Source organism: Lineus longissimus, chromosome 10, assembly GCF_910592395.1.
Source record: "Lineus longissimus chromosome 10, tnLinLong1.2, whole genome shotgun sequence".
In the NCBI taxonomy this organism is placed as follows: domain Eukaryota; kingdom Metazoa; phylum Nemertea; class Pilidiophora; order Heteronemertea; family Lineidae; genus Lineus; species Lineus longissimus.
The window spans coordinates 1,303,017-1,329,139 of NC_088317.1; the positions used below are offsets into that span (position 1 = coordinate 1,303,017).

A 26,123-nucleotide genomic window follows, 5' to 3' on the forward strand; every position below is an offset into this window, starting at 1 on the left:
CTTAAACCCGGGATCGCTATTATTTGTTTCCACGTCGTCTCACATGGGACATAGGACATCAAGCCGTCTTCACAGGACACCAAGAGTGGTCAGTTCTTGTCTTCATCCGGCACATCATGAAACGCCCCAAACTCTCCCAGCTGGATATTGATGAACCTCCGCCAGCTGGTTATCAGTATTACCAGTGTATTCAGGAACGACAACCACAACGAGAAAGGGCACTCGGCGGGCTCAGCCACGGCCAATTAGGAATTGGTGTAACCGCGGTATCGGGAGATATTAAAAAACACATTTCACGAATTTTTGTTGACTTTGACCTCAAATAATAATTACAAAACAATCAAAATTTGACCTTGTCATAACTTGTGCTCGATTCATAACCTTGCCTATGTGGGCCTCCGTTCGAATGAATGGTGATCATGCCATTCGGAGGCTAAGAAACCTGCGAAATGTGGTCAATACTCGACCAGTGCTCAGGCACTGTGTGTGTAAGTATACACAGTATAGGCCTAGAGTAGAGCGGGGTAGAGCGTACCCATGATGATGCATACTGATAGGGCCTACTGCACGAGGTGGCTACGTCAATTAATCATCGTCATGACATAATATAAGCAAGCTGTAGGCCTGCACTACCTGCATGCAGTGCAGTAGATGACTAGAGAGCACAGCGCATACATAATCGGGTGATTATACAGTACGGTGACGATCCCTTGAATTGAAGATGCATAACTGTTTTTCAGACTCTGGTTTCAAATGTTTGGCATTTTGACCCTGCACATTTTTGTTTTGTTTTGGCCCTGGTTCATCTTTGTCAAAAGGGTCCATTGCCATTGCCAATGCCCATGACCATAGCTTGTTTGATGAATCTTGTTCGAGTCCTGCCATAAAAAGACACTTTCATTCGTAAATCACTTTCAGCGGATTCCAAAGTAACCATCGGAGATGTGAGCATTGGCGTCAAGACGCCGCATCGACAGGAACTGGTGCCCAGGAAATTTCGTGAGTTTTAGGTGTAAAAGAGGAAGGAACGGCATGCCCGATGAACACTAAACAGCCCACTTTACTCTGGGATATCCCCGGGGAAAGGATATAACCAATAGTCTTAAAACATCCTTCCATACTATATCAGTATAAAAGACAAATTCTGATACCACTTCGATCAGTGTCATTTAATGTGGAACCTACATAACTGCAGAATCAAGCAGAGAATGACAGAAATGTTTTGTACTTTTACGTGGCTTCTCACTTCAACCTTTTCCCTTCTTTTATGTGAAATTCTAGTGCCTGCTGTTCAGTCACAGACTGTCCTCAAACATCTAAGATGGATGATGCAAAAGGACGCTCTAGGCCAGGATATGTTCCTGATCGGTTCTCCTGGGCCACTGCGGCGCCACCTGGCCATGATGTATCTTGAGATGACGAAGCGGGAAGCAGAGTATGTGGCGCTGTCACGTGATACCACGGAGACGGACTTGAAACAGAGGCGAGAGATACAGGCAGGGACGGCCTATCACATCGATCAGGTATGTGTTGTTGCTTGGCACAAAGAAACCTGTCCCGAGTTGTACCAAAGATGGTGGTTGAACCAAAGATGGTGATCTCAGTAGGACAGGTTGTGACTTTGTCTCTGCCGATATGTTAATCTTTGTTAAGTCTCTTCTTGACTGGCCTGAGATGGTCAAGTGAAGTGCATTATGAATGGATGACTGCACTGTATGTACAATGTACGTCTTCCCCTTCCAGTGTGCAGTTCGAGCGGCGACCAGCGGTGGCATCCTCATCCTGGAGGGGATAGAAAAAGCAGAGCGGAATGTGCTTCCGGTGTTAAACAACCTCCTTGAAAATCGGGAGATGCAACTCGATGATGGGCGTTTTCTTGTTCATGCCACAAGATATGATAAACTTTTACAAGATCACACGAAAGAAGAGTTAGATTCCTTGAAATTGGTGCGAGTAGATGAGGATTTCCGAGTGATTGCCTTAGGGTTACCAGTGCCACGTTACCAAGGAAACCCTTTGGATCCGCCGCTAAGATCTCGCTTCCAGGCCCGCGATATTAACCCTCTACCATTCAAGGAACTTCTTGATGTTCTTTATAGCATTAGCCCGGATGTTTCTGCAGAAAGGTGAGGAAAATTGTTAGCAAAATGTCCAAGGCTATGGGTAAAAACTTTGGGCTTCACTGCACATCTTGAGGGTGTATGAAAATCAGACTTATATACATATGAACTACCGGTTAATGAACTGCCTCTAATGTTCATACTGCTCAAGTGGAGTGTATTTAGTAAGTTTCCAGCATTGTCTTACAGGCTGTCAATGATGTTATCATTCGCAACAACTATGAGGACACAAGAATCACAATCACTCGGTCTACCAGACTTCCCGCTCGACAACCTGCCTGCTCTGGCTCAAATCTTGGTAAGAACTTCTTGATTTAAATTCTAAGTTCGTTTGTGAAAGGATAACTGCTTTACACACATGTTCCCTGGCTTTGAAGGGCTGCTTAATAAATGATTTGATAAGTGAATATTGAACTTGTTACAATAGTGTAAATACTCACAGAATAAAACAAAAAATTCAAAAACAGATGGAGAGGAGAAAGAAACATCCTCCGGTACAATATCTTTTGCCCTCTATTTTAGAATGCTACACCGTCGTATCCTGAAGCAGAACTCATCACCCGTCTGTATCCATATGAACGTCTGCTCAACTCCGAAGGTCAAGCGGCTGTCAAGGAGACTCTAAAGGTTTGTCTCACTGTTGATGAAACTCTTCCACCTTTGCGTCTGACAGGTAAACGGCTAGAAAACAGTAAGATGGGAGCCTGCCGAAAAGTCAGGCCACGGATAGTTCCAGCTTATCTTATGCAGATAATTGTTCTTGATTCAATAAATAATGCACTTTTTTATTGTGACACTCAATCTAAGGCCATTTTTATTAGCTCCATGTTGTTTAAATTTTCAGATTCCTCCTTCATCAACATACTCTCTCTTTCTCTTCTGCCCATTCACTGGTGAAATAATGTTCTTAAACTTTCTATATTCCAGACCTTTGATCTCGTGCCGTCAAGTTCATCGAGTGATGTGTCTGTCATGTCGATCAGTCGTCAAGAGAAAGAGGACACAGCGACAGTTGAATTGAAGATTAATCGCGATACTGCCACAGTCAAGGTAAGAAAATCTGTGATATGACTTGCCTGAGGAAAACAGCTTGTTACTTTCAGGTGACCAGATCCACCTCTGAATATTCATATGTATTTCTTTTTTTGCTTGACAGGTACCATGTGGGTCACTCTCATCCCCTGCTACCTTGGAACCGTTTGTGAAGACGCCGTATCATGAACGCCTCCTGTTTGAGATGATGCAGTCACACATGGTCAAAGATTTCTGCATAATGGGTCCAAGGGTGAGTACATGTATCTTGATGGTCTAGTTATGTTTCTATTTCTTAGCATAAGAAACTGATCACTTACCACAGCTTTAGCAAGAGGATGAGAAGTGGAAAGCTGGAGGATTACGACAGATCTATCAAACTGACATGACATGTTCTATCTAAACCGGATAGAGCCCGGGTCACATGATAGATGACAGTGATGGAAACATCTGCTCCACCAGTCAGACCACTGGTAAGATTTCGGAGATAACTAGAATGCATCGAGAGAGTACCTTTAAAACAGTCTCCGAAATAGTTCCCTGAAAAAGTGGCCCTATATATCAGACTGTATCATTTAAACACTGAATGGTTCCTTTTCTTTGTGTTTGCAGGGTTGTGGGAAGAGTGCAATAGTCAAACACTTCGCTGATCTGCTCGGTTACCACATCGAGCCCATCATGCTCTACCAGGATATGACATCACGCGACCTCCTCCAGCAGCGTACAACTCTACCGAATGGCGACACAACATGGCGGATGTCACCTCTAGTCACGGCGGCGCTGGACGGCAGTTTAGCCGTCCTAGATGGAGTCCACCGAATCAATCCTGGGACTTTTGCAGTATTGCATCGATTAGTCCACGATCGAGAATTAAGTCTTTTTGACGGCAGTCAGCTGCTGAGGAAAGATAAATATGATACCATCAAACAGGAACTCAGTCTCTCGGACGAAGAGATGACGCATCGGGCAATCTTCCCGATTCACCCGTCCTTCCGTATCATGGCGCTATCAGAGCCCCCTGTTGCAGGAAGTAGTAACCAACAGTGGCTCAGCTCAGAGCTGCTCACAATGTTTTTGTATCATGACATGCGAGCCTTGGATCAGAACGAAGATACGCACCTTCTACATCGCTTGGTAAGTTATACTGTTTGTGACCTCGGACAGAATCCTTCGCTTGATTGCACCGTTGCTTTATCTTATGAGTTGAACAAAAGCTTCTCAGCAGAGCCTGACCCAGGTGAAATTTGGCCATGACACCGCAAGAAGTGCTCATCCAGAAAGAGGCGATTTCACTAGATCCAATCCAAATTCGTCACTTGACTCTCAGGTTTCCTAATGAAATGTGTCGTTGATTTCCAGGTGCCGAGTGCAGAAGCCCATCTGAAGCCTCTCTTGCAGTTAACACATAGACTGCGATCTTCCCATGATAATATGGTAGGTGATTGGTCTAGGGCTACTGAAAGTTGTTTACATGTTCTAGTAGAAGTGCATGTGGTGTTTAGGGCAAGAGGCAGACAAAAACATGCCAAGATACTGCTGTCAGGAGTTGCACTATGATAAACTCTAAACTTCACTCGAATGTACTGTCCCTTGGTTTACTGGTGATATCATTTTCCATTCCAGCTGCTGTCCCTCGCCTCATCATTGTCAACTCGTCAGTTGTTGCGTATAGCCCGTCGTCTTGACACTTACGCCGAGGAGGATCTCTACAGTGCTGTGCACAAGGCCTGCCTTGCCCGGTTCTTGCCCCGGACTGCTCGGTCAGCCCTGGAACAAGTCTTGGAAGATGTCGACATCGTGAAGGAAAGTGATCAAAAACTGTCAGTTGATGGCATCGAGCGTGCGATATCATGTAAGTTTACTCTCAGTTCACTCAAGTGGGCATTGATAGCACGTTGGTCCAGTTTGGTCAGGGGTCAAGATCAGGTGGGTCTATTGTGACTGGAAATGTATTCCCCACTTGGGTGACGGTCAGTCGATTTAGCACTGGGATTTGATCCAGCACTTTTACAGGTACAAACAACTGTATTGAATTCTTCTTGATAATTTATGGTCAGACTGTTTACGTTTCCAGCTGAAGTGAAGGGCAGTAGATTAAGGATTGGTCAGACTGAAGTGGACGTACACAACCCTGAAAACAAAACCAAAGTCCCCGACGTCCTGTTCTATGACAACGCGCAGCATCTTGCTGTGATGGAGGACATGCTGAAGGACTTCATGTTAGGAGAACATCTCCTCCTGGTGGGCAATCAGGGTGTCGGCAAGAATAAGATCGTGGATAGATTCCTGTACTTGTTAAACCGGCCGAGGGAGTATCTTCAGCTTCATCGAGACACAACGGTGCAGAATTTGACGTTACAACCTACTGTACTTGATGGTATCATTAGCTATGAAGACTCACCTCTGGTAAGTGAAAAAATCTAAAGTATTGTATTCATTGATTTGTTCACGTTCCCTTTGTTTTTTGTGTTTACAGATACACGTGAAGATATAGGGACATGAATGAGAAAATCTACCTATTGAAGTCAATGTAGAGGATTGTCAAAACGGTTAATTAAAGGCAAGCCAAAGTTAGGAGTACCTTTACAGAAGGCCTATCTTATGTGAAATAGACCCATGGGAAACAGACGTACCAAAACCAGCTTATTGTTGGTGACACTGTATAAGTCATGTCTTGTTTATCTTCAGGTTCGCGCTGTGAAGAATGGACACATCTTGGTGGTAGATGAGGCTGATAAAGCTCCGACTAACGTAACGTGTATCCTCAAAACTCTGGTGGAGTCTGGCGAGATGCATCTCTCAGACGGCAGGAGGATTGTCAGTGGTATGTTGTCCCATTCAACCTTTTAGCCAAATCAAAGAGATTAAAAGCATTCTCATCTTTTGGGAAGCGATGACCTTTGACATGTCAAAGATAAGCGCCTGCTGTGTGATTGGCTCTGGCAAGTCCAACAGATCGTTAAGGTGTCTCAAGTCAGAAATGTGTCTGTAAATGTCTGGGATAGAACTCCTTTACATGTCTGTACCAAAGTGAGAGACACAGATTGTACCCAAGAAACCTCTTAATGGGTTAATACCTACTGGTCTGATATCGTTGTCAGCTGAAATGTGTTCTTTTATATTTTCCAGCCAAATCTAACCTACCGGACAACAACAGTCTCATTCGTTCACACCCAGACTTCCGTATGATTGTTCTCGCTAACAGACCTGGGTTCCCGTTTCTCGGCAATGATTTCTTTGGCGCCATGGGTGAGTATGCAGTAACTGGGGTCAAATTGGTGGTCATCGGGTGACTATGCACAATTAGAGGACTGGGTTGGTCATGATTCAGAGATGAATACATTCCATGATAGTGACGTCACAGTATTTGTCTTCTTGCAGGTGATATATTCAGCTGTCACGCCATAGACAACCCCGATGTCGAATCTGAGTTGGCTATGCTTAGGCAGTATGGGCCGACGGTCTCCGAGGAGATGCTTGGTAAACTCGTAAAGACGTTCGGTGATCTTCGGGACATGGCAGATCAGGGTTTAATAAATTATCCATACTCGACCAGAGAGGTGGTCAATATGGTCAAACATTTAGAGGTGAGAAAGTTTGAGTTAGTTTGCGAGGGAGGCTAGGGGTGGACAGTTATGTGTTTCTAAGATGAGACATTCGTGTTTCCTTTAAATGAGTATTGGAAATCTGTGCTTTGCCAGGTCTGGCTGTTAGATCATATTTAATCATAATTGTGTCAGTTGTGGAATTGAATCCTCCAAACCACTGCCAAAGTAGAGCGGCCAAAGTTGGCAGTCACTTGGCCTAGTTTACCTGGTGCTACATGTAGTATCCACAGTGATGCACACTCCAAAAGAGAAGACAAAGCTAAGAAGAAGGATACAGATGTTTTGCCTTCTGCGACCTGCCTTGACCATCATCAAGCCTGTAAATCAATGATTTGATCTCCTCTTTCTCTCCGCAGAAATTCCCAAGTGAAGGCCTGGCGAATGTTGTGCGCAATGTGTTTGACTTTGATTCGTACAGTAAAGAGACGCACGAACTGATTGTGGAGACGCTCCACAAACACGGTATACCGGTTGGTGCTAGGAAAACCGATATACACATGGCTAAAATGTAAGATTTCCTTCTGAGATGTGGACTTTCTTGCTGTAGGAAGTTGCTACAGAATCTGTTAGAACATGATATCACCCTGAACTGAGGTGAACTTTGAATAGAAATGTGATTCACAAATGGAAACATTCTAAACTTGTAATTGTCTGTCATTTGTTCATAACAGTTCAGTTATGCGATTGGGGAGATATTTTGAGCAAAGTTGGGGAATACCTGTTTAATTCCTTCCTAGCCTTGAGTACCTGGGGACCAACAGACACACAGGTACCAAACAACACCTCATGTGTTAGTGATGTACATTTCATTGAATAAACAAGATATTTATGAAACTTTGGTTTGACTTGCTTTTTGCTGGGTTTTTCACCTGGCTAAAACAACTGCATTGACTGGGTATGAGAGCATTGGAAATTTAATGAAGTGTACATCTATCACTAATGTGGACCTTAAAGGTATCCAAAATTTGAAAATTGAACATGAATTTGAAAAGCAGTGCTTTCTATGAGCCTGGTCTTGATCATTGAGTATCTTGCTGCAGTTTCCCCATTCCCACCATGCAGAAGACTGGAAGCTGGATGATTGACTCCTCAACACGGAGAAACAGTTCACCGTTAACCTGTCCGGTGGAACAGAGGAAGTTGAGAATTAAGGTGAGAACTCTTGGCTTGGTAGCAGTATTGAAGAAATGGCACTGGAAGGCTTATATACAGCACTCGTGTCTGAAAATTTAGGAATGTCCAAACTCATTTACATTATAATGCATTGGAAATCGCTCTTAGATTAGTAGGGACAAGTTCACTTTAACATTTTTGTGAATGGGACTGTTTTGTTACAGGGGCCTGTGAGACTGGACCCAGAGCTTGTCGTGATGGACCGGTTCGAGTCGCGCTCTCTGACCTTCACGGAACAAGAGGCTAACTGGTTGCTCCCCCTGCATGAACACAACATCATCGCTGACGTCGCAGTCACACAAGGTAAGAGTCGGGGTCGGACCCCTCCTGAAGCTTAAAGGTGTACTCTCTCCGTTTACTTTGAAGGTCGTTTCCATGAAAAGGACACACGGCCAATAACAGAGAAAACATGCCGTTTTTGGGAGGTTTTAAATGATTGAAACTAAAAACCTCCCTTCTGGTATACTCATTGGACAATCCTAGTGCACACATACCCAAAGTAAATGCAGTAGTCGGAGAGAGAAACTATAGTTCTCTGGGCTATTACTTATTCAAGGTCATTCTGGGTGTCCCCTGGGCAGCACCTTGCTCTAGTTATCATAATATGTTTGTACTTTCCAGCCAAAGATCGAGTCACTGAAAAAGACCCCGCTGATCTGATTCATGTGGTGACCGCGTATCCCATCAACCTCTTCTCAATGACACCGAAGAGCTCCCGCATAACGTCCATCAATCTCGCAGATATCTTCCGCACGACACGCGGCGTCTACCGACCGAAACTTTCCATAGCTGCGCTTGGTGCACCGCTGGAGCATAATGTCATCGTTCACGAAGAGATGGTAAGTTTGTCATCATCATGATAAAGTCGAGCCTTAAGCTACAAAATTTGCGGCTAATTCCAAATTTCATTTTCCTTATTTGAATTTTTGCTTTTGCGGCCATAGGGGATGATCTACCTTCTGCCGCCAAGTACTGTGTTGGAAAATAAACCTATCACATTGTTATTCCAGAGTAACATCATCTTGAATGTTGATACATCAGCTGGCTGGGTGTCGCGTCTTCATACTGCGTCTCTCCTAGAAACAGCAGCTGATAAACTCGTGAGGAGATTCCAGGGAAGTAATCTGGTAAGCAAGATTTTGACCTCTGTGTTGACCAAGCTCCTCCAACAAAGCTCTATTTTGAGACTTGATACTGAACTTGAGGTATTGGTTGTATAATTTGTGATAAATCTCAAATCATCTAACTTTACCTGACATAATTGTTTCCATTCTGTCAGAATGGAAGTGCCACATTTACAGTATATGTTTATGTTGGAAATGGACCTTCCTGTTGTTCTCATCCTTTTTGTTGTGTCCTTCACCTTGGCAACTAGTAACATGTTTGTTACCTTTGGTTGCCCCTGCATAGTATGACCTCACACGCAGAGGTAACACCCATACACACCCACGCACACACGCACACACCCACGACCCCCCTTGTTCAAAGTTTTGGCATGTTACTTAAACCAACGAGAATGAGAACTGATCAAAGGAGACACAATTAACACGTTGCCTTTGGCCTGTGTATTCTAATGTTGCTGACTTATATCATTATCACTCTCTTTAGTGACCCTTGGGGTACATATATTTTCATGTGGGTGTGTGCGAAGTGAGTCACCAAGTTCTCATTATCAGGTATAACGATCCTCGTAACAACCTGATCCCAGGTAGCTTTTTCATGGTTGTAAATGTGTTCAAGCCTCTCATGTCAGATCACATCATTCCCATTGTCAGTCGAGGTCGCATGTGACTTCCAACACTGATGAGACCTTATTGCCTGGCAGCACTTTTGAGAAGATGATTACAGAAGTTTGGATGTTATCATAACAAAATTGATTTGGAATTTGGCAAACCACACTGCATATTAACAGTTTGTTGAAATTAGGTTTGAATGATGACACCTTGGTCCAAGGTTTGGTCAGGGGGAACCTCCTTCGATCCAGGGTGATGAATGATGAGTTGGGAAAAACAAGTAGGGGTTGTTCAGGTAACTAACTAGTCACGTGGAGAATTTCATTTATGGTATAGTGACCCTGCTGATCAACATGTGTCCCTTGTCACACCGGTTGTGCAGATACAGGTGTATGACCAGTCTGGGGACAACACGCGGCTGGCACAAAAATGGGTCATCAGCTACATGGGTGATGCCAGGGGGGCCAAAAACGCAAGGGAAGTTCGCAGCCAATTTCGAAAATGAATTTCAAGGGCATATTTTCAAAACATTTTCCAAGGGGGTCATTCACATCATGCTGCCCAGTAATGACATCATGTTACATTGTAATAACAGACCGACTTGTTTCCTCCAATGTATTCTTGCCCTCCTTTGTTTTCAGGAGACGTTTAGAATGTGTAAAGAATTCAGCCACCTCCCTGACTCAATGGTTGTTTTCTACAAAATGAATGGGTATGTTATTCAGACTGTATCCTTGCTTGTTATGGAAGGCTTACTTCACGCGCTAAGCGCTGCACTGATCTTCATTACTGTAATCACAGTGAGCATTTAAAACACACTTAACACCTTCAGCGCTGAACCACGTAGATCTACGTGGCCCAAATCCCCACCTCCCCTTTGAGCTGGTTATCGGAGTCTCATGGACTTCATGATAGAACTACGCCATCGCCATCTTCAGGGCACGGTAGGAACTGAAAAGGCCGTTTGGTTTTTTCACGGTATTTTCAGTTTCTACCTTGCCCTGAAGATAGCGATGGCGTAGATCTTTCATGAAGTCCATGAGACTCCGATAACCAGCTTAAAGAGGGGGGATTTGGTTCGGCGCTGAAGGTGTTAAGATTTCCTGTGACAAATATAACCTTGTAAAGAACAGGTATGATGATGACCTATCTATTCTGATTCCAGCGGTGATATTGACATTGTGAATGTAGCCCAGGGCACCTCACTGGCCGTGTCTGTACCAATCAGGATCAAGAGCATGAATCTGGCATCTCCGGACAAGTTCATCCTCACAGAGACGAAGACTGATAAGAAGTTTGTGCTGAGTCGCGTCAAGTCTGAGATGGGGGAGGTCGAGTTTGTGTTGTCTCCAGTCACGGAGGACAGTGAGTGATCACATTAAGCCCTGGAAGAAATTTAAGCCAATTTCATAAAATGTGTAATTTGTCAAAAGTATAAGCCATCATGATACAATTGGTACCTTCAGAAATCGCTAAACCTGTCCAACAAATGGTTATGACGGTACCTGTACGTATCGACAGTTCACCTTTTTCCTGGTCAGTGGTGGAGGTCTATTGTGGAGTGAAAGAAATGGCCAACTTATTGGGTCAGCCTGCATTTCCTCTGTAGCCAATATCATTCCCCATTGGGTTTGGTTTGATACAGACTGTGTAAACAATTGGTTGTGATCAACTGTTACCAACATCTTTCTTTTTAGGTCCCCTTGCGATCAACATGATGACGACCCAGTCACTCTCCGATGATCAGCTGGGTGCCGCTCTTGGTGAGAAGATTAGCTGTCCAAACCGACTGTTTGCTGGTCCGGAGTCGTATGCTGGCATCACCGTTGGATTCCCTGAGCTGACGGTAGGTTATCAAGGTCTGGTGAACATTTAGTTAACTGTTTTTTCAGTTCTAACAAGAATCTGACACTGAGGTGACAGCTGTTATACACACCCATTCATATAATGTACTGTCTGTTGTACTACCTTCTGTTTCCTTTGTCAGGCACCTCATGATATCTACACCATACCCCGGACACCGCTGCCCGAAGCCAACCCCACAGAGGAGAAAGATCCTATATTAGGCATCTTTGAATCTGCTGCCAAACCAACCGTGGATTCTAAGACAATGTGCCTGCCAGAGACTGGATTGATTATCACTGGGTTACCTGCTTGGAAAGTTCCAAAAGAAGTCACAGAAAACCAACGTAAGTCATCAAAGATATCATCATGAAAATGAAAATATCACACTGAAACAAAATTAAAGCTACATGTAAATACTGCATGTGACAAAACCAATGAAAATGACAAAGTGTTTTGATGTTATTGTATTTCTACTTCTAGCTCCTGCTCCCAAGAATATCAGCGGCTACCTAGAAGTTGTGGACCCCGTCCACCATCAGGTCAAATATGTCCCTGTGCCTGGGTGAGTCCCTCATATCATGACTGTTCATTCTTGGTCTGCTGCCTTAAACCCAACAAGACACTGGCAAGTGGGGTCCATTTTGTTTGATGAGAACTTCTGACTGCTTCTGTAACCTAGGAGAGGGAAGCACTCCATGTCCAGGTCTACTTGTTGCAGTCAGACTAGCATTTGGCTGGTGAACTGGAAATTTTTCCTAGCTATTTTAACCTTGTTTTGCTTGCTGCGGCATTGTTCTTGAGAAGGAGTATAGAACATGTATGTCTCACTTGCTCTATATTCAGCCCCTTGAGGACTCACGTGCAAAGTTCTTGGCAGGCGTCCATTTCCGACTCTGGTTTCCTGATGTCCGGCATGAGCAACGACGGATTGATGACGGTCGACAGTAGTGGTTGTGTGAGACTATGGGAGATGTCCTATAAGACGCTGGAGAAGTCGCTCGGAGAGTGGCAGCAGATGATGGGTGGAGAGTGGGATGAAAACCTGAAAGTAGGTTTGCTTACACTTTTACGAATGTATCCTTTTCCCGAAATACAAATGTTCTTATAACGTTCATTGTATAAGATTCTCAAATGAACAGCTGGGAGCTCTATTTTTGTGGATTGTCGAATACTTAGAGTTGCATAGATGGTCATTTGTTGATTAATGAATTTGGTTTGAATGTAATGCTTGTTTCTCCTGTTTCAGCTTGAGTATGATGACCTCGGCAGTGATGTTCAAGGGGATGCAGTCGAGGAGCCCAAGCATGGCAAGGTTGACCCGACCGGTGCGCCCCATGTTGGAGGCAACACCTGGGCTGGCGGTGTTGGTAGGTATTCTATTATGAAGAATGATATAAATCTGTACGATCAGAAGATGTTTTGGAACCGAGTCAACTTGCGGGAAGGTTTTCACTACACCAGTACCAAGACGGCTGATCCCTATGGTGTCTGCTGGGAACAGAAGGTCTCAGGTTCAAACCCCGTTGATAGCTCTTTCCAATGCAACCAGTTGGTTGGCCGCTGGCTGGAAATAATGAGAACTGTAGTGTACTGTATTACTGGTATAGTGCGTACGTGATTGTGATTTTGGAGCTCTATCAGTGTTATTATCTTCCTTCAGGCGGTCGTGATACAGCAGGACTTGGTGGTGTAGGTGGTCCGTACCGCCTTGACGGTGGCAACCCTGTCCATCAAGTGTCCGATGAGGCCAAAGCAGCAGTGCCCCTTGAGGTTCAAAAAGCGGCGAGAGAGATGGCGCAGAAAGCTTTCAAACAGCGCATGAAGGAGATCCAGATGAGTGAATACGATGCTGACATCTACGAACAGTACGCTGGCAGTGTCAGGCGCCAGGTCCAAGCCTTGAGGGTCATACTTGACAGCCTTCATGTAAGTTATAGATACTGCAAATAGGATTTTCATGACATGATGTAGGACTGATGTCCTTAAATACAAGAGAGGGCAACAGAGAGTACATCACATCACTAAAGCAGGGTAACTGCATCGGTTGTAAACAAGATTTCATCAGACAAGTTGCTATACATACATGTATTGTGTTCTTTGAAAATGGTCACTCACTACACAGAGGACCAAGGATGGTGATTGAAATGAACTTGATACAGCCATTTGTGTCAAATTAATGTCATGTTCTTCACTTCAGGCCAAGGGTAAGGAGCGTCAGTGGGTGAAACATCAGACTGATGGTGACTTGGATGATGCCAAGCTGATTGAGGGTATCACAGGGGAGAGAGGCATCTATAAGAAGAGAGCGGAATTGGACCCAGAGGTGAGTTCACACAGTTGAGTTGCAAACTGAATTCTATTGCTTATTGCTTACTGGTCCAGTCAGTGCTATATTTGAGAAACAAAGTTAGTTTGATAATCACAGCTTAATAGAACTGGGTCTGTCTGTCTTCAAAGCAGCTATGAACCATTGTCACTGTCAAAGATCTCACAGAGGCACTTTGGGTTATCAAGGAGCTGCTCATACATGCCCTATGTATCGTCACTTGAGCTCAACATGGAATGGCAAAGCGTCAACCAAACCCTTGGATTGTGAGTGTCGGTTCCCAAGAGAAAGGGCTACTAAACATATAACTCATCTCCCCATTTGCAGCTTGGCAGTCCTCAACAGAAACCCAAACGACTGAAGCTGGTCGTGGATGTGTCGGGGAGCATGTATCGCTTCAACAGCCATGATGGCCGCCTGGAGCGAGAGATGGAAGCCATTTTGATGGTCATGGAAGCATTCGAGAAATATGAACATAAGTTCAAGTACGACATTGTCGGACATTCTGGAGATGATTTTGATGTCAAGTTTGTCAAACCTGAGAAGGTTCCTGCAAATAACAAAGAACGGCTTGATATTCTGAGGGTGAGTTATTGCAAACTGTCTTCTGTTCACTCCAGGTGTCTCTGGTTGGACAGGCAATCGGTGGAGTCTCTGGGCCTGGTCTGATGCAGTAAGAACAGGGTTGAACATGTTGGTGATTAAGTGGCCAGCCATTGCTAGTCTATCTGAAGCACAACCAAAGACGAAAGATTGCAGGCCATGAAAAATATTAAATCCAATGCAGGCTTTAGGTGTTATTACACAATTGCACACCTTTGTGATCATGCCTCTCCTCTGTTTACAGATGATGCATGCCCATTCTCAGTTCTGTTGGAGCGGAGACCACACAATCCACGCCACAAAACACGCCATTGAGTCCATAGCAAAGGAGGAAGCAGATGAGCGGTTCGTTATCATCCTCAGCGATGCAAACTTTGACCGATACGGAATTCCTCCAAAGAAATTTGCCGAGATACTGACGTCGGATGAAGAAGTGAATGCTTATGCTATCTTCATTGGTTCACTAGGTGACCAGGCAACAAGGTGGGTAAAACCGTATGACTGATGAGAACAAGTTGCTTCAAAATCAAGCTCCTCTTTGACTCGCATCCAAATCTCCTCAGAGATTGTGACCATGAAACATCCTCTGTCAGTCCAGGCTGTAAAACAAATAGCCAACTGAAGCAAGTCCAATGATAATCAATGTGCCACAGAGTTTTCTTTGCTGTCCTTATAGAAGGAATATTCTCATGGTGTCCCATCTCTTTCAGGTTGAGTAAGCAACTGCCCTCTGGCAAGGCATTTGTCTGTCTCGACACAAAGACCATTCCTCAGATTCTGCAACAGATCTTCACTGCTTCTCTGTTGTCCACTAGATGATGAAAGACTCTGTTGTCCACTAGATGATGAAAGACTGTTGTCCACTAGATGATGAAAGACTCTGTTGTCCACTAGATGATGAAAGACTCTGTTGTCCACTAGATGATAAAAGACTCTCAGCAGAAATCGAAAAAGTTTGATTCAGATTATGGATTGAACAATCATGTGTCAAGGACGAACTTCCATGTCAGTGTATGTTCATGAAAGGGGATTTAGATACATCTGATCTCTTCCTTGAGATGACTCAAGGTGATATTGTTATGACAGTTTTTGGAAATGACAGTTATGGACAATGAATAAATGATAATAGAATTCAGATTAACCGGCGAACTGCACGAATGAGGAGTCCTTCATCATGATTTCACAACTTTGATGGTTGTGAGCAGAGGTAAGATAAGTGAGTGTCCATGATGCTGTCAAGGGAAATTTCGATTAAATGCTCAGGAATATTGTGTATATCTCTAAATCTGAATAAATTATAAAAAATGATATCACATTTTTGTGTCGTATATACAAAATGTCAAATATGAGGTACTGTTTCACCACTTTGCCTTACTTACTATGATGTCACATCCCAATCCAGAGACGGGCCAGCAATTGCCTAGTACACAACCAGCTGCTACAATGGCATCACCAATCAACTACCAACTCCTTGATGAGATCATATACAAAGGGACTTTACAATCGTCTGGAAGAATAGCTTGGGACTATTAGAACAGGGGACTAAATCTACTTGCACACTAGCTAAAGTTCGAGACGGTCCCAATTCACAAGTGGAAGACAACCTTTACCTTGTAACGACAACAACAACGTAGTGTATTTTCTGTACATTCACAAAAAATACACATTTGATTTTTCCAACATTTCCTGGTCAAAATATTCCTCTTCTTCGCTTCAGTTTCGACCCAAATGATTTGTTTCTTGTCCAGTAATTGACAAGATGACTCTTGGGTATGTGACGTTGGATGTTGGTGACCAGGTAAGTCTAGGAAAGCAGGAGATGGGCCAAGAAAAGCACAAAAACATGAAAGGAATGGAAAACTAACTCGATACTGAGTACTCCAGTAAGATAGTAGATATTTGTTTTCCTGTTGTATCAAGTGATTTGAGTAGCTGTCGTTCATTTTCTAGGCCTTGATCTATGATGTGAACGGAAGAGCTCGGATCGAAGATGGACCTAAAAGGGTAAGTCCTAAGTGAGTGTATCTGTAACGTTGCGTGATATTTTATCGCCACATCGTGAGACGAGTGTGCGTTATAACTTATATTGCCACTTTGTAATTGGAATTAATTTCATGACATAAATGGCGTTGTATCATAATGCAGAAGAGGTGATACTATTGTAGAGTGACGGGAGGTTTATTCAAAATACAATTTGTCTGTCTGTATTCCAGATCTTCCTGTTTCGTGAGAAGTATCAACTGTTGATGCGTTTCTCAGCTGATCAGAACCAATACCTGCGAGTGCGTTATCGGGACGGCAAAGTGGAGCACATTCCTGGGTAAGAATTCTCTATAGCTGCTTGGTGACTGCTGACAAGTGTTGAGGTCCCATTGATATTACAATACAAGCTATGTCGGAGGCGGAAGTGAAGCTGAAGAGGTGGAAGTGAAGCTGACCCTGATTTAGAGGATGGTAACACTCCTTTTCCTGACTTGATAGTTGTGAAGGTCAGACCGGAGATTGCAAGATCTGTGGCCTAACTTTCTTGTTTTGTGATGCAGAGTGTGTCCATATTCATGTTATTGAAAGCCCTATCAGGACAAAGTGGTTTTTCTGTACTTCCAATGTTGTATTAACCTTTTTATGTTCTCCCCTTTGTAGACCATGCTCCATGTTCCGCAACCCTCTCAAACACCAGAGCATCGAAAACAAACAAGGAATCTCATTGGACGCTAACGAGCTTGTCGTCGTTTATAAACAGGATGAGAAGTCAAAGGAAGTGTCACGTTCCACGGTGTACGGACCAACATTATTCACTCCCAAGTCTAATGAATGGCAAGTATTTGTTTAGGACTGAAGGAGATCAATCTGGGTTGACAGATTTTTGGCATCTCTTCTTAAAAATCTCCTGACAAGAATAAGTGGAGACTCTTTGAATGATACCATTCGACCTGGCTGTTTGAAATTTACTTGATGCAGGGCAGGTATTACTAAGAAGCAGTGCTTGTTATCATTGGATCTCAGGTCAAATTTCTGGCCTGGTTGAGGCAGTTTCTTCCGGTAGTAGTCGAAATGATTAACATGTGTCACCATCTCCTCATTTTCTCTGCAGGTTGCATGACTTCAGTTGGCATGGGACGGACCCAGAGAACAAGACCAGGAAAGTGCCAGACTCCCTTCAGTTTACCAAACTACAAATCATTCCAGACCAGTTCTATTACAATGTATGTCTGTTTCATTTCTTATGAAAGTCTCAATTCATGTTATACTCTGTATATTTCCTATGTAGTGAATTATTCTTCCAAACGAAAAGGACAAATGGGGGGGGGGGGTGAGACTGCCATCCTCAGTGCTGTTCAGTCTTGGAGAGAAAACGTCACTTTTGATTGTCCAGTCATTGTTATTGATGGTACTTAGTTTTATCATTCTTAGACATATTCCTTTGCTTCTTCAGGTTGATGAAGTGCGTACCTCAGATGATGCCTTGATGCGGGTCAAACTCATGTTGTTCTATGAGATCAAAGATGTTGAACGCATGCTTGCCACAACACAAGATCCAATTGCGGACTTCATAAATTGTGTCCAGGCAGATGTCATTGCGTTCGCATCTCAGCTCAGGTAAGCCAGACTTTTCATTTGTACAACTTTAAAGCCGGACAAAAGAAGAACAGATTCTATTGTGTTGTAATCTCAGAATGAGTTTGACAATGGTTTCAACTGCTTTTGTACTGGGCCCATTGAACAGTGTACTTTAAGCTGTACACCAAGCTGGACATTACAAGTCAACCAAGTGTGAAACAGACCTTGTTCATCAGACCATGAAAGTTGGCCAGCATTCTAATTGACATTGCATAACAACTATAATGAAAACTTGTGACCTGCTGTTTGCAAGTTTCTGTAATAAATCTTGTAAGTAAGAAGAGCATGTCGGACATCTTGACAGCTTTACTTGTTGTTTGCAGTTACCTAGAGTTCATTGAGAAGTCATCCAAGTTGAACGAGCTGGACAACTACCCCCAGTTAACCAGCTGTGCTAAGAGGATCGGCTATGAGGTATCCAAGGTTGTCTTTAGAGGTTATTTTGCCAGCGAGAAGCTGCAGAAGATGCATGATAGTGCGATTGAGAAACGTACGCAGTTGAAGATACAGGTAAGCTGATCGTGAAGGTGTCTGTTGAAACATAGCAATTTGAACAAACTGATTCTGGTAGTTTTGATAAAGTTATCTGGTATATCGAGGATATTTTCAAACTGAAGCCACGATTCATTCTCATTAGAGTGAGTATGATGTGTATACGTATGTTATTTTCAGTATGAAACGGAGGAACAGAATCAGTTATTGACGGATATGAAGCTACAAAACGAAGTGGAGAGGTCCGAGCTGGAGCAGACGATGCAGTTGGAAGAGTTGAAACATGTGCATTCCATGCAGCACTCCAAACTGGTTCACAAGCTGGCGCTGGATAAACAGGAACAGGAGAATAGGATCAAGAGATTGGGGGCAACACATGTAGCACAACTGGAGGTGGGCATCTTTTTCAAGTCCGCCCCGCTTAGGCCATTTTGGTTGCCACTGAGATTGGACTTGAGTGGCGAAGTATGATGTGCGTTCTCGCCTGTCTGATGTCATGGAATGGCCAGTCAACTTTCTTCCTGATGTGAAGCCTGTCTTGACTCTGTCTCCAGTAACAGCCTGGAAATCATCTGCTTTATTGTAAATAAATACCTTTTGTTTGTTTTCAGAGTAAACGAGCAGTAAACAAGCAGACGCTTGATGAATATAAACGTCTGGGTGACCTTGGCCTCGACCTCAATGAGTACATCCTCAGTCAGCATCGAATACCAGAACGCACTGTCAAGATCGTTGCAGCAGAGGGCGCCACTAATTTGCACTTGCATCGGAACTAGTCGGGCTTTCTTGAGATTGCTGTGGTGGCCTACAATCTTGCGATGATGGCCTTGTGAAAAACTATGGGGTTGTAGCAGGTTTGGGGCTGCACTTACCTCGCTCTGTCTGCCATATGAAACCAGGGTGAGGTTGGACTGGAATACAAGGAAATGAAGACATCTTTGTCTTTTCAAAGTGACAAATACTCTTGTGCCACTATTATTTTATCTAAATATTTCATCTGTCATGTTTCAACATTCATTTTAAAGAGATATTGTGCAAAATCTTATCCAAATCTATTACGTTGTCTGTGGTGCCCCCTTGTGAGATGTCCATGTGTACAATTTTTCAGGCCATGTTAATTTTCTCTCATTCTGTCTATGACATCGACATCTGTTGATCTTGCTTTATAAGTATTTACTTGTCAGATAAATTATCTCTGTGTGTAATCTTCATTGTATGTCAGTTGAAGTATGTAAGACTCAAGCACTGACTGTAACCCATGTCAACCTATCGACTTTGTGCCAGTCATAAAGTAATGGGGGATCAAATCTTATCTGTGAATGAGGCCAGATTTTCATTTCGTGGTCAAGTGCAATATCTTTCCTCTAGTCTTTCCAATTGAATTGGACTCCTTTTTCTCCTTGAATATTGATGGTCTTTTACAATGACCCTAGGTTGTGATGTACTGTATATTGTATCCCGCTGATTTAGTAATTTAAATGTAATTTGTACATTGAAGTATCTATCTAAAGAATAAAACAACATTCTAATTACCCAGGTGTTCTCTTGAGGTTCTTGAGAAGGCAGTCACACCTGGCCATAGAGAGCAGCTAAAGTCACCTATTCCCCAACTTACCAACAAGGTGAGAAAGATTAGACGGTCTCAACCAAACAAACTCGTGAATTGGACTGATTCGTAAAGTCACAACCTGTCCGAATCAGACCTGGCAGCTCCACCGTCACACCAATATGGTGAAAGAGTTCAAACTGTCATTACCATACCAAATCGGACCTGAGAAGGTGACAACCAGGCTAAATCGGACCTGCCTGTACTCCATCGCCTTGCCACTCACGGTGAGATAGATGAGATGGTCACAGGCAGGCTGAGTCGGACCTGGTCACTTCTTCAGCCAACAACCCAAGACGGTCCTTGAGACACGTGGCGCTGTGCCTCTGCCAATCAGCGTCTTGTCACTCATAGTGAGAGAGATGAGACAGTAACAACAAGGCTGAAACGGACCAAGCAGCTCCACCGTCAAACACTGGGGGAGCTTGTCTTGCCATAACGATGAGACAGTTACAACCAGACCGAAACTCATCTGGCTGTGCCCATGCAGTGGGATTGTCTCAACTTTCCTTGTTTGATAGACGATGGAGTTGCCATGTAACAACTGGCTGTAATCGAACCTGCCTTCTCCTACGTCTTGTCACTCACAGTGAGAGTGATTAGACAGACAAAACATCCAGGTCGATTGGACCTGGCTGCTTCACCGTCTTGTCACTCACAGTGAGAGAGATGAGAGTCACACCCAGGCTGAATCGCACCTGGCAGCTTCATCGTCTTGTAAGCACAGTGAGAGATGGGATGTAGCCCAACTGGAACAGCATCAGAGCACTTCTGCCTCAGGGCTTCGGTCTCACTGTGCTGTTGAAGACAGTCTCAACCTGGCAATAAGGACAGCACAAGTAACCTTCTAGGATGTAGCCCACCTTTTACAGCATGAGGACACTTATGCCTCAGGAGAGCTTCGGTCTCGCTCTGCTCTTGAAGACAGTCACAACCTGGCGATAGAGATAGCTCCTTGGTTGGGGAGAGCATGAGGACATTTCTGCCTCAGGAGAGCATCTGTCTCGCTCTGCTCTTTAGGACAGTCGCAACCTGGCGATAGAGATAGCTCCTTGGTTGGGGGCAGCACGAGGACACTTATGCCTCAGGAGAGCTTCGGTCTCGCTCTGCTCTTGAAGACAGTCACAACCTGGCGATAGAGATAGCTCCTTGGTTTGGGAGAGCATGAGGACATTTCTGCCTCAGGAGAGCATCTGTCTCGCTCTGCTCTTTAGGACAGTCGCAACCTGGCAACAAGGTCAGCTCAAGCAGCATATCAGGACTCTTCACCTTCTTTCTTACTGTGTTCTGGTCTCTGCATTGAAGACCAGCCCCGTATCCAAGCACCCTCGCCAGTTTGGTTTGAGGATGGAGACCACAACTTTCCATACATGCCAGAGGTACAGACATCCAAAATATCAGAATGACCAAAGGGTTGTTCGGTGGTTGATAGAACATTTATTATGGCTAAGATATTCAACATAGACAATTCGACGAATAACAATAACAACGAGAAAAAGCCACAATAGAGTGTCCCTCTCTACTGAGAGTACTTGAGTATAAGATTCTTGACTAATATATATGTAGGTCACCTCTGCGATTGTGGTCTGTTCGATTCTGGGCTGCGTCACATCCTCATGTGATAGAGAGCACGTCTCCCTCTGACAATACAATTCCTCCTGGGATTTCTCCTACATAACACTTCATCACCTGATACTGTATATTCAGCTCACCAATTTGCAAGCGAGTCCTTAGCTCTAAAAGTCAATATTTTAAAAGCACACACAGGCAGCGCAAGTTCACAGGAGAACATCCACGTTCAACAGGTCACCAGAATTGCTGCCAGTAGAAGTCCTAGGCAGTTCCTCTCGTTTCGAAAGCCGTCAGCAGGCTGTCATCAGCACCGTTTTCAAGGACTTTGTCCAGTACAGGAAGATATCTGCAAAAGGATTGGAGTCACATATGACCGACGATGTCTTTACTCTGTCACAACCACCAAGTTATAGCCTACTAACAATGTCTTTACTTCGTCTCAAAGACCAAGTTTTGTCTCTCACATTACAACCCATTAACTCTGTCTTTACCCTGTCACAACCAGCAAGTTAAATCTCTCACATCACATCCTACTAACTACGTCTTTACTCTGTCGCAACCACCCTGGCATAGCAACCAGGTACAAGGTCAGTTTAACATCTTATTCAAAGGACTCGTAACTTACTCTGCTATCTGTTTATCTAGCCAGTCCTTGTGGCAGAATCCCTTCACCCATGAGTCAGGAAGCTTTGAGACTCCTAACTTACATCCCAGCATTGCACCCGCTACAGCACCATTCGTGTCAGCATCACCTGCCTGGAAAGACAACAACAAATCAGCTGTCAGAGTGATGCTGTGGTAAGTCGATTGTTTGAAATCAACATCAAGACTGTGAGTTTGACCTCCTATCATAGAACGACTTTGTGTGACTGAGAGGGCATCTCTCTTACAGAGAGGGTTTCCCTATGTAGTCTTTAGTTTCTTGATTCACTGTCTAAATTGCCCCAAACCAAGGACTAAAGTGTGTTGTGATTTCTTTAGTTGTCTGCTTTTTACCCACCTCCATAACCAGAGCCTGAAGAGCCTTCCTGAAGTCCTTCTGCCTCAGTGCCCAGAAGCCACTCCCCATACACTTGTAGCAGTAACCAATCTTCTTATACTCCTCCAGGTTTAATACATCAAGATTCTTGGCATACATGTGGAAGCGGAGTTCCTCAATCTGAAAATGAAGACATTATGTCTTAAGGTTGTAACAATTGTCTTTAGTTTGTGTCAATTATCGATTGTGACAACTTTCTGCTGTGACAATTGTCTTTAGCTTGTGTTGATCATCGATTGGGACAACTGTCTTTAAGTTGTGACAACTGTCCTTTGGCAGTATGTGACACACATCTTTACCTAATCTCTCACATGCAAGAGACTATTCCCAGGAGCCTTCAGTCATTGTCAGGACTGCACTTGCATAGTAGTAGTGTAATACTCACTTAACACACAACCTCAATGCCAAACCCAAAATCGAAATACTGAGGAAATGTCGAGCCTACCTGCTCTGGTTCGGTCAAGCATTCCTTGGCATAGTTATAACTGTCTGCGATCACCGCCTCAACATTGATCTTTCCCTCTTTCTTCATGTGTTTCTTTTGTCCCTGTAGCATCATGGCAATCGCCGTGGTTACTGCAACGCAAGATGCTTGGCATCTGGAATGTTCAAGATGACAATGCAATATCAGATAATGCAATATCAGATAGACAGGCCAAGTTGGCTCATATGAAATCATACATAAGGTAAGGATCATCCATACTGAAGGACAACACGATGCAGGGGATGAATAAACTCGATGCAGAAACTGGCCGATGTTGAACTTGAAACCTACCTTGGGTCATAATGGGTTGTCCTACAGATCTCTTTAGTGTTGCTGATAACCTTGTCCATATCCCTGTAGTCATGGATACCCAGGATGGACGTGCGCATGACGCTACCATTGGGGGCAACAAAACGGCCTGTTTGTATCCAGATAGATTCGGCTGCCTGAAGATAAAAGGGCTCATAATTACTTCACAAGTGTGCTCACCTGACAAATAAGCTCACACAAATCTCTCTCTGATAAATCCATATATCTTCTCCATGGAATTTTCCTCTGCTTGTGATAAAAGAACTCTACAAAAGTTGAAGCTGGGGTCCAGGATATGAACGTGGCATCTCTGCTAAACACAATAGTCATTTTTACATACCTCGCAAGGTGCTGCATCAAACTTCTCATGACTGAGGACACCAAGAGTCGTCGCCCCAATTCCCATGCCTCCAAAGTCACCCAACTCCTCAAAACCTTCCATCATCCATTTCTTTATTCTGCTGCCAAAGTCTACTGGATTTGCCTGAAGGATAAAGACATAATCATTTCTGTCCTGCAGTGGTCTCCCGAGACTTTCTTTGAACACGTTCAGAGTGGTGATTGTGACAATTGCCCCAAACTTCAACCCAGAGAACTCTAATGTGAACTTGCCCATCTAAGGCCACGAGACCTCGCCCTTCTGGTTGCGACTATGTCCTCAATAGGGATTGCATGGAAATCACAATCAGAGAATCTCTCCGTGTATGATCAAGATGATTCAGGTGCAGGTTTTGTAAGCCTATACAGTACATATTCAAGGCCAAATACCACCAAGACATCGCTGAAAAATGTGTTTTTCATGCAGATTTGGGTCCTTTCGGGACGGAGAGAGGTGTCCTGCCCCCCCCCCCAAAGTTAAATGCAGCCCTCACACTACCACAGTTATCCTGAGATACTTCCTACAATTGAAGATACATTATTCTCCCTTAGTACCTGACGACACTTTGTACAAGATAGTTCAATCACCTTTCCATCATTGTCTCGGAGTGATTGCATGATGAGGATCATCTGGTCCGAGTCGTCCGTCCAGTCGCCCGTCTCCCAGCGTTGCCGATGCATATCGGGAACCTTCTGTTCGTATTCAAGCTTCTTGAATTTCCCATAATTCTGAAAAAGCAATGTTGTACGAGAATAGTGAATCTGGTCTGCTAGAAAGGCCACTATAGCTATTTGTTTTTCAACAGAAGACAATGTCACAACCTCCCTCATGGAAATATGGGGGAGGCCCGGACACACTTTCTGGTACCATTGCACATCTTCTGATGTTGATGGTGTCCAAAATGAAATGCTCTCCTATGCATATGTCATAAGCCTGTTTCCACAGGCAATTTGTGAACAACCATTATTTCAAGTTACCTGGTTTGCCACCTCCTTATTCATAAACTCTGTCAACAACCCAATTGCATCACCGGCACAGTTCCCATATATGGTCCCAAGAATGCGTTCAAGGGTTACCTGAAATGGAAAAGAATGGGTTAATGGGTGTGTATATGCTTCTCAGGCTGACAACAGACTACTAATAACTACTAGGTTGGCTACCAGAAGGAATTTAGTAACAAAAAGAATGTAGGTTGCCCAAGGCCCAGCAATTACACCGACTAACAGTTACAACATAGTAAAGTGCGTTTAATACCCATGGTCCAACACCCATGTAGTAAAATGGTTTGCACAAGGACTCAGACCCTAACACTGAAAAATGAACATCTCTTGCCAAAGAATTATGACCTATACAAAAGTGTTTTGATCAAGGACAACAACATACCCGTGGCTCAATTGCAGAATCCCAGACAAATTCCCCGAAAATGACCATCACTTCCAAAATGTTCTATAGGGGCTTAGCTAACCCTAACCAAAACCTCTCTTTGAAGCATTTGTCAGGGATTCTGCAATCAAGCCGACTGGGCAAAGTGTGTTGCTCAAGTCTCAAGCATAGCATCCCCGGGAAAGTGTCTTGCCCAAGATTACCTTGGCGTGATGAGAGGCTGACATTGCCGCCATGCTCGAGTCGTGGTTCCCCTTTCACCAGAAGACTGTTGAAATCGTGTGTGTGGGGGTCTCAAGATTCGATTTCTACTTCCTTGTCCTTAACAATCACTGCTGGTGCAATCAATGGCAATGACATGTGGCGTCGTCTGCTGCGAAAGTCTGTCACTAGCACACTCGTTTCGGCGGGAAATTTGAAATTCGCAGTTTCGATTCCTGACCCATGCGACCAGCAGGTAAACTCCCAGGGATGTCCATAGCCTCATCCTAATTGGTTTGATAGGCTGAGAGGTGTCCAATAAGATTGTGATAAGTGTCCAGCTACCAAAGGTCTCCGATAAGATGTAGAGTCCAGCTACCAGAGGTGTTGGATAGGACTATAAAAGTCCAGCTACCACTACCAGAGGTGTCCAAAAAGGGAGGTTCAGCTGTAGCCCTCGGATGTCTGTCCTTATTGCTGAAATTCGGAAGAGCAGATCTATACCTCGCTCTTGCATCCACTCAGGCACTCTTCCCTGGAGTACTCAATAGCCAAGGCCAGCTCTTTACAAGATTATCACCTTAGATGAAACAGACT

General features: G+C 43.9%; 3 protein-coding genes across 3 annotated transcripts; 2 read left to right on the forward strand and 1 right to left on the reverse strand.

Annotated features, from left to right (window-relative positions):
- The first annotated feature begins 285 nt into the window (after positions 1–285).
- Positions 286–15,726, forward strand: LOC135494668 (von Willebrand factor A domain-containing protein 8-like). The gene is made up of 32 exons (XM_064782862.1): positions 286–488; positions 919–999; positions 1,282–1,523; positions 1,744–2,126; positions 2,310–2,418; positions 2,643–2,747; positions 3,048–3,170; positions 3,277–3,405; positions 3,765–4,286; positions 4,512–4,586; positions 4,776–5,004; positions 5,227–5,558; positions 5,841–5,976; positions 6,282–6,401; positions 6,534–6,739; positions 7,117–7,268; positions 7,801–7,912; positions 8,098–8,236; positions 8,555–8,772; positions 8,944–9,060; positions 10,308–10,378; positions 10,832–11,031; positions 11,364–11,512; positions 11,654–11,855; positions 11,992–12,073; positions 12,355–12,559; positions 12,758–12,878; positions 13,172–13,437; positions 13,709–13,834; positions 14,165–14,422; positions 14,685–14,923; positions 15,151–15,726. Exons 1-32 carry the CDS (start codon positions 389–391, stop codon positions 15,257–15,259), a joined length of 5,658 nt encoding a protein of 1,885 aa, XP_064638932.1. The 5' UTR covers positions 286–388; the 3' UTR covers positions 15,260–15,726.
- A 376-nt stretch (positions 15,727–16,102) lies between these two features.
- On the forward strand, positions 16,103–20,085 carry LOC135494610 (uncharacterized). Its single transcript, XM_064782739.1, has 9 exons — positions 16,103–16,238; positions 16,391–16,444; positions 16,654–16,760; positions 17,084–17,257; positions 17,535–17,646; positions 17,877–18,040; positions 18,385–18,571; positions 18,734–18,946; positions 19,165–20,085. Exons 1-9 carry the CDS (start codon positions 16,200–16,202, stop codon positions 19,327–19,329), a joined length of 1,215 nt encoding a protein of 404 aa, XP_064638809.1. The 5' UTR covers positions 16,103–16,199; the 3' UTR covers positions 19,330–20,085.
- Positions 20,086–21,582: 1,497 nt separating this feature from the next.
- Positions 21,583–25,665, reverse strand: LOC135494872 (uncharacterized protein YegU-like). Its single transcript, XM_064783180.1, has 9 exons — positions 25,529–25,665; positions 24,920–25,018; positions 24,530–24,670; positions 23,904–24,047; positions 23,546–23,700; positions 23,216–23,369; positions 22,732–22,890; positions 22,357–22,487; positions 21,583–22,077 (listed from the first exon to the last, which is right to left on the reverse strand). The coding sequence occupies exons 1-9, from the start codon at positions 25,559–25,561 to the stop codon at positions 21,993–21,995; spliced, it is 1,101 nt and encodes a 366-aa protein (XP_064639250.1). The 5' UTR covers positions 25,562–25,665; the 3' UTR covers positions 21,583–21,992.
- Between the last annotated feature and the right edge of the window lie 458 nt (positions 25,666–26,123).

What these genes read in the sequence shown, in the direction of transcription:
- LOC135494668 (XM_064782862.1), top strand. Translation starts at nt 389, where the DNA reads ATGTGGGCCTCCGTTCGAATGAATGGTGATCATGCCATTCGGAGGCTA. An exon ending in CCGGATGTTTCTGCAGAAAG is followed by an intron (nt 2,127 to 2,309) that starts GTGAGGAAAATT and finishes ATTGTCTTACAG; the next exon opens with GCTGTCAATGATGTTATCAT. An exon ending in TGACGTCGCAGTCACACAAG is followed by an intron (nt 8,237 to 8,554) that starts GTAAGAGTCGGG and finishes TGTACTTTCCAG; the next exon opens with CCAAAGATCGAGTCACTGAA.
- LOC135494610 (XM_064782739.1), top strand. Translation starts at nt 16,200, where the DNA reads ATGACTCTTGGGTATGTGACGTTGGATGTTGGTGACCAG. An exon ending in TCGAAGATGGACCTAAAAGG is followed by an intron (nt 16,445 to 16,653) that starts GTAAGTCCTAAG and finishes TCTGTATTCCAG; the next exon opens with ATCTTCCTGTTTCGTGAGAA. An exon ending in GCGTTCGCATCTCAGCTCAG is followed by an intron (nt 18,041 to 18,384) that starts GTAAGCCAGACT and finishes TGTTGTTTGCAG; the next exon opens with TTACCTAGAGTTCATTGAGA.
- LOC135494872 (XM_064783180.1), bottom strand. Translation starts at nt 25,561, where the DNA reads ATGGCGGCAATGTCAGCCTCTCATCACGCCAAG. An exon ending in ATAAGGAGGTGGCAAACCAG is followed by an intron (nt 24,671 to 24,919) that starts GTAACTTGAAAT and finishes TTGCTTTTTCAG; the next exon opens with AATTATGGGAAATTCAAGAA. An exon ending in TTCAGGCTCTGGTTATGGAG is followed by an intron (nt 22,488 to 22,731) that starts GTGGGTAAAAAG and finishes TTGTCTTTCCAG; the next exon opens with GCAGGTGATGCTGACACGAA.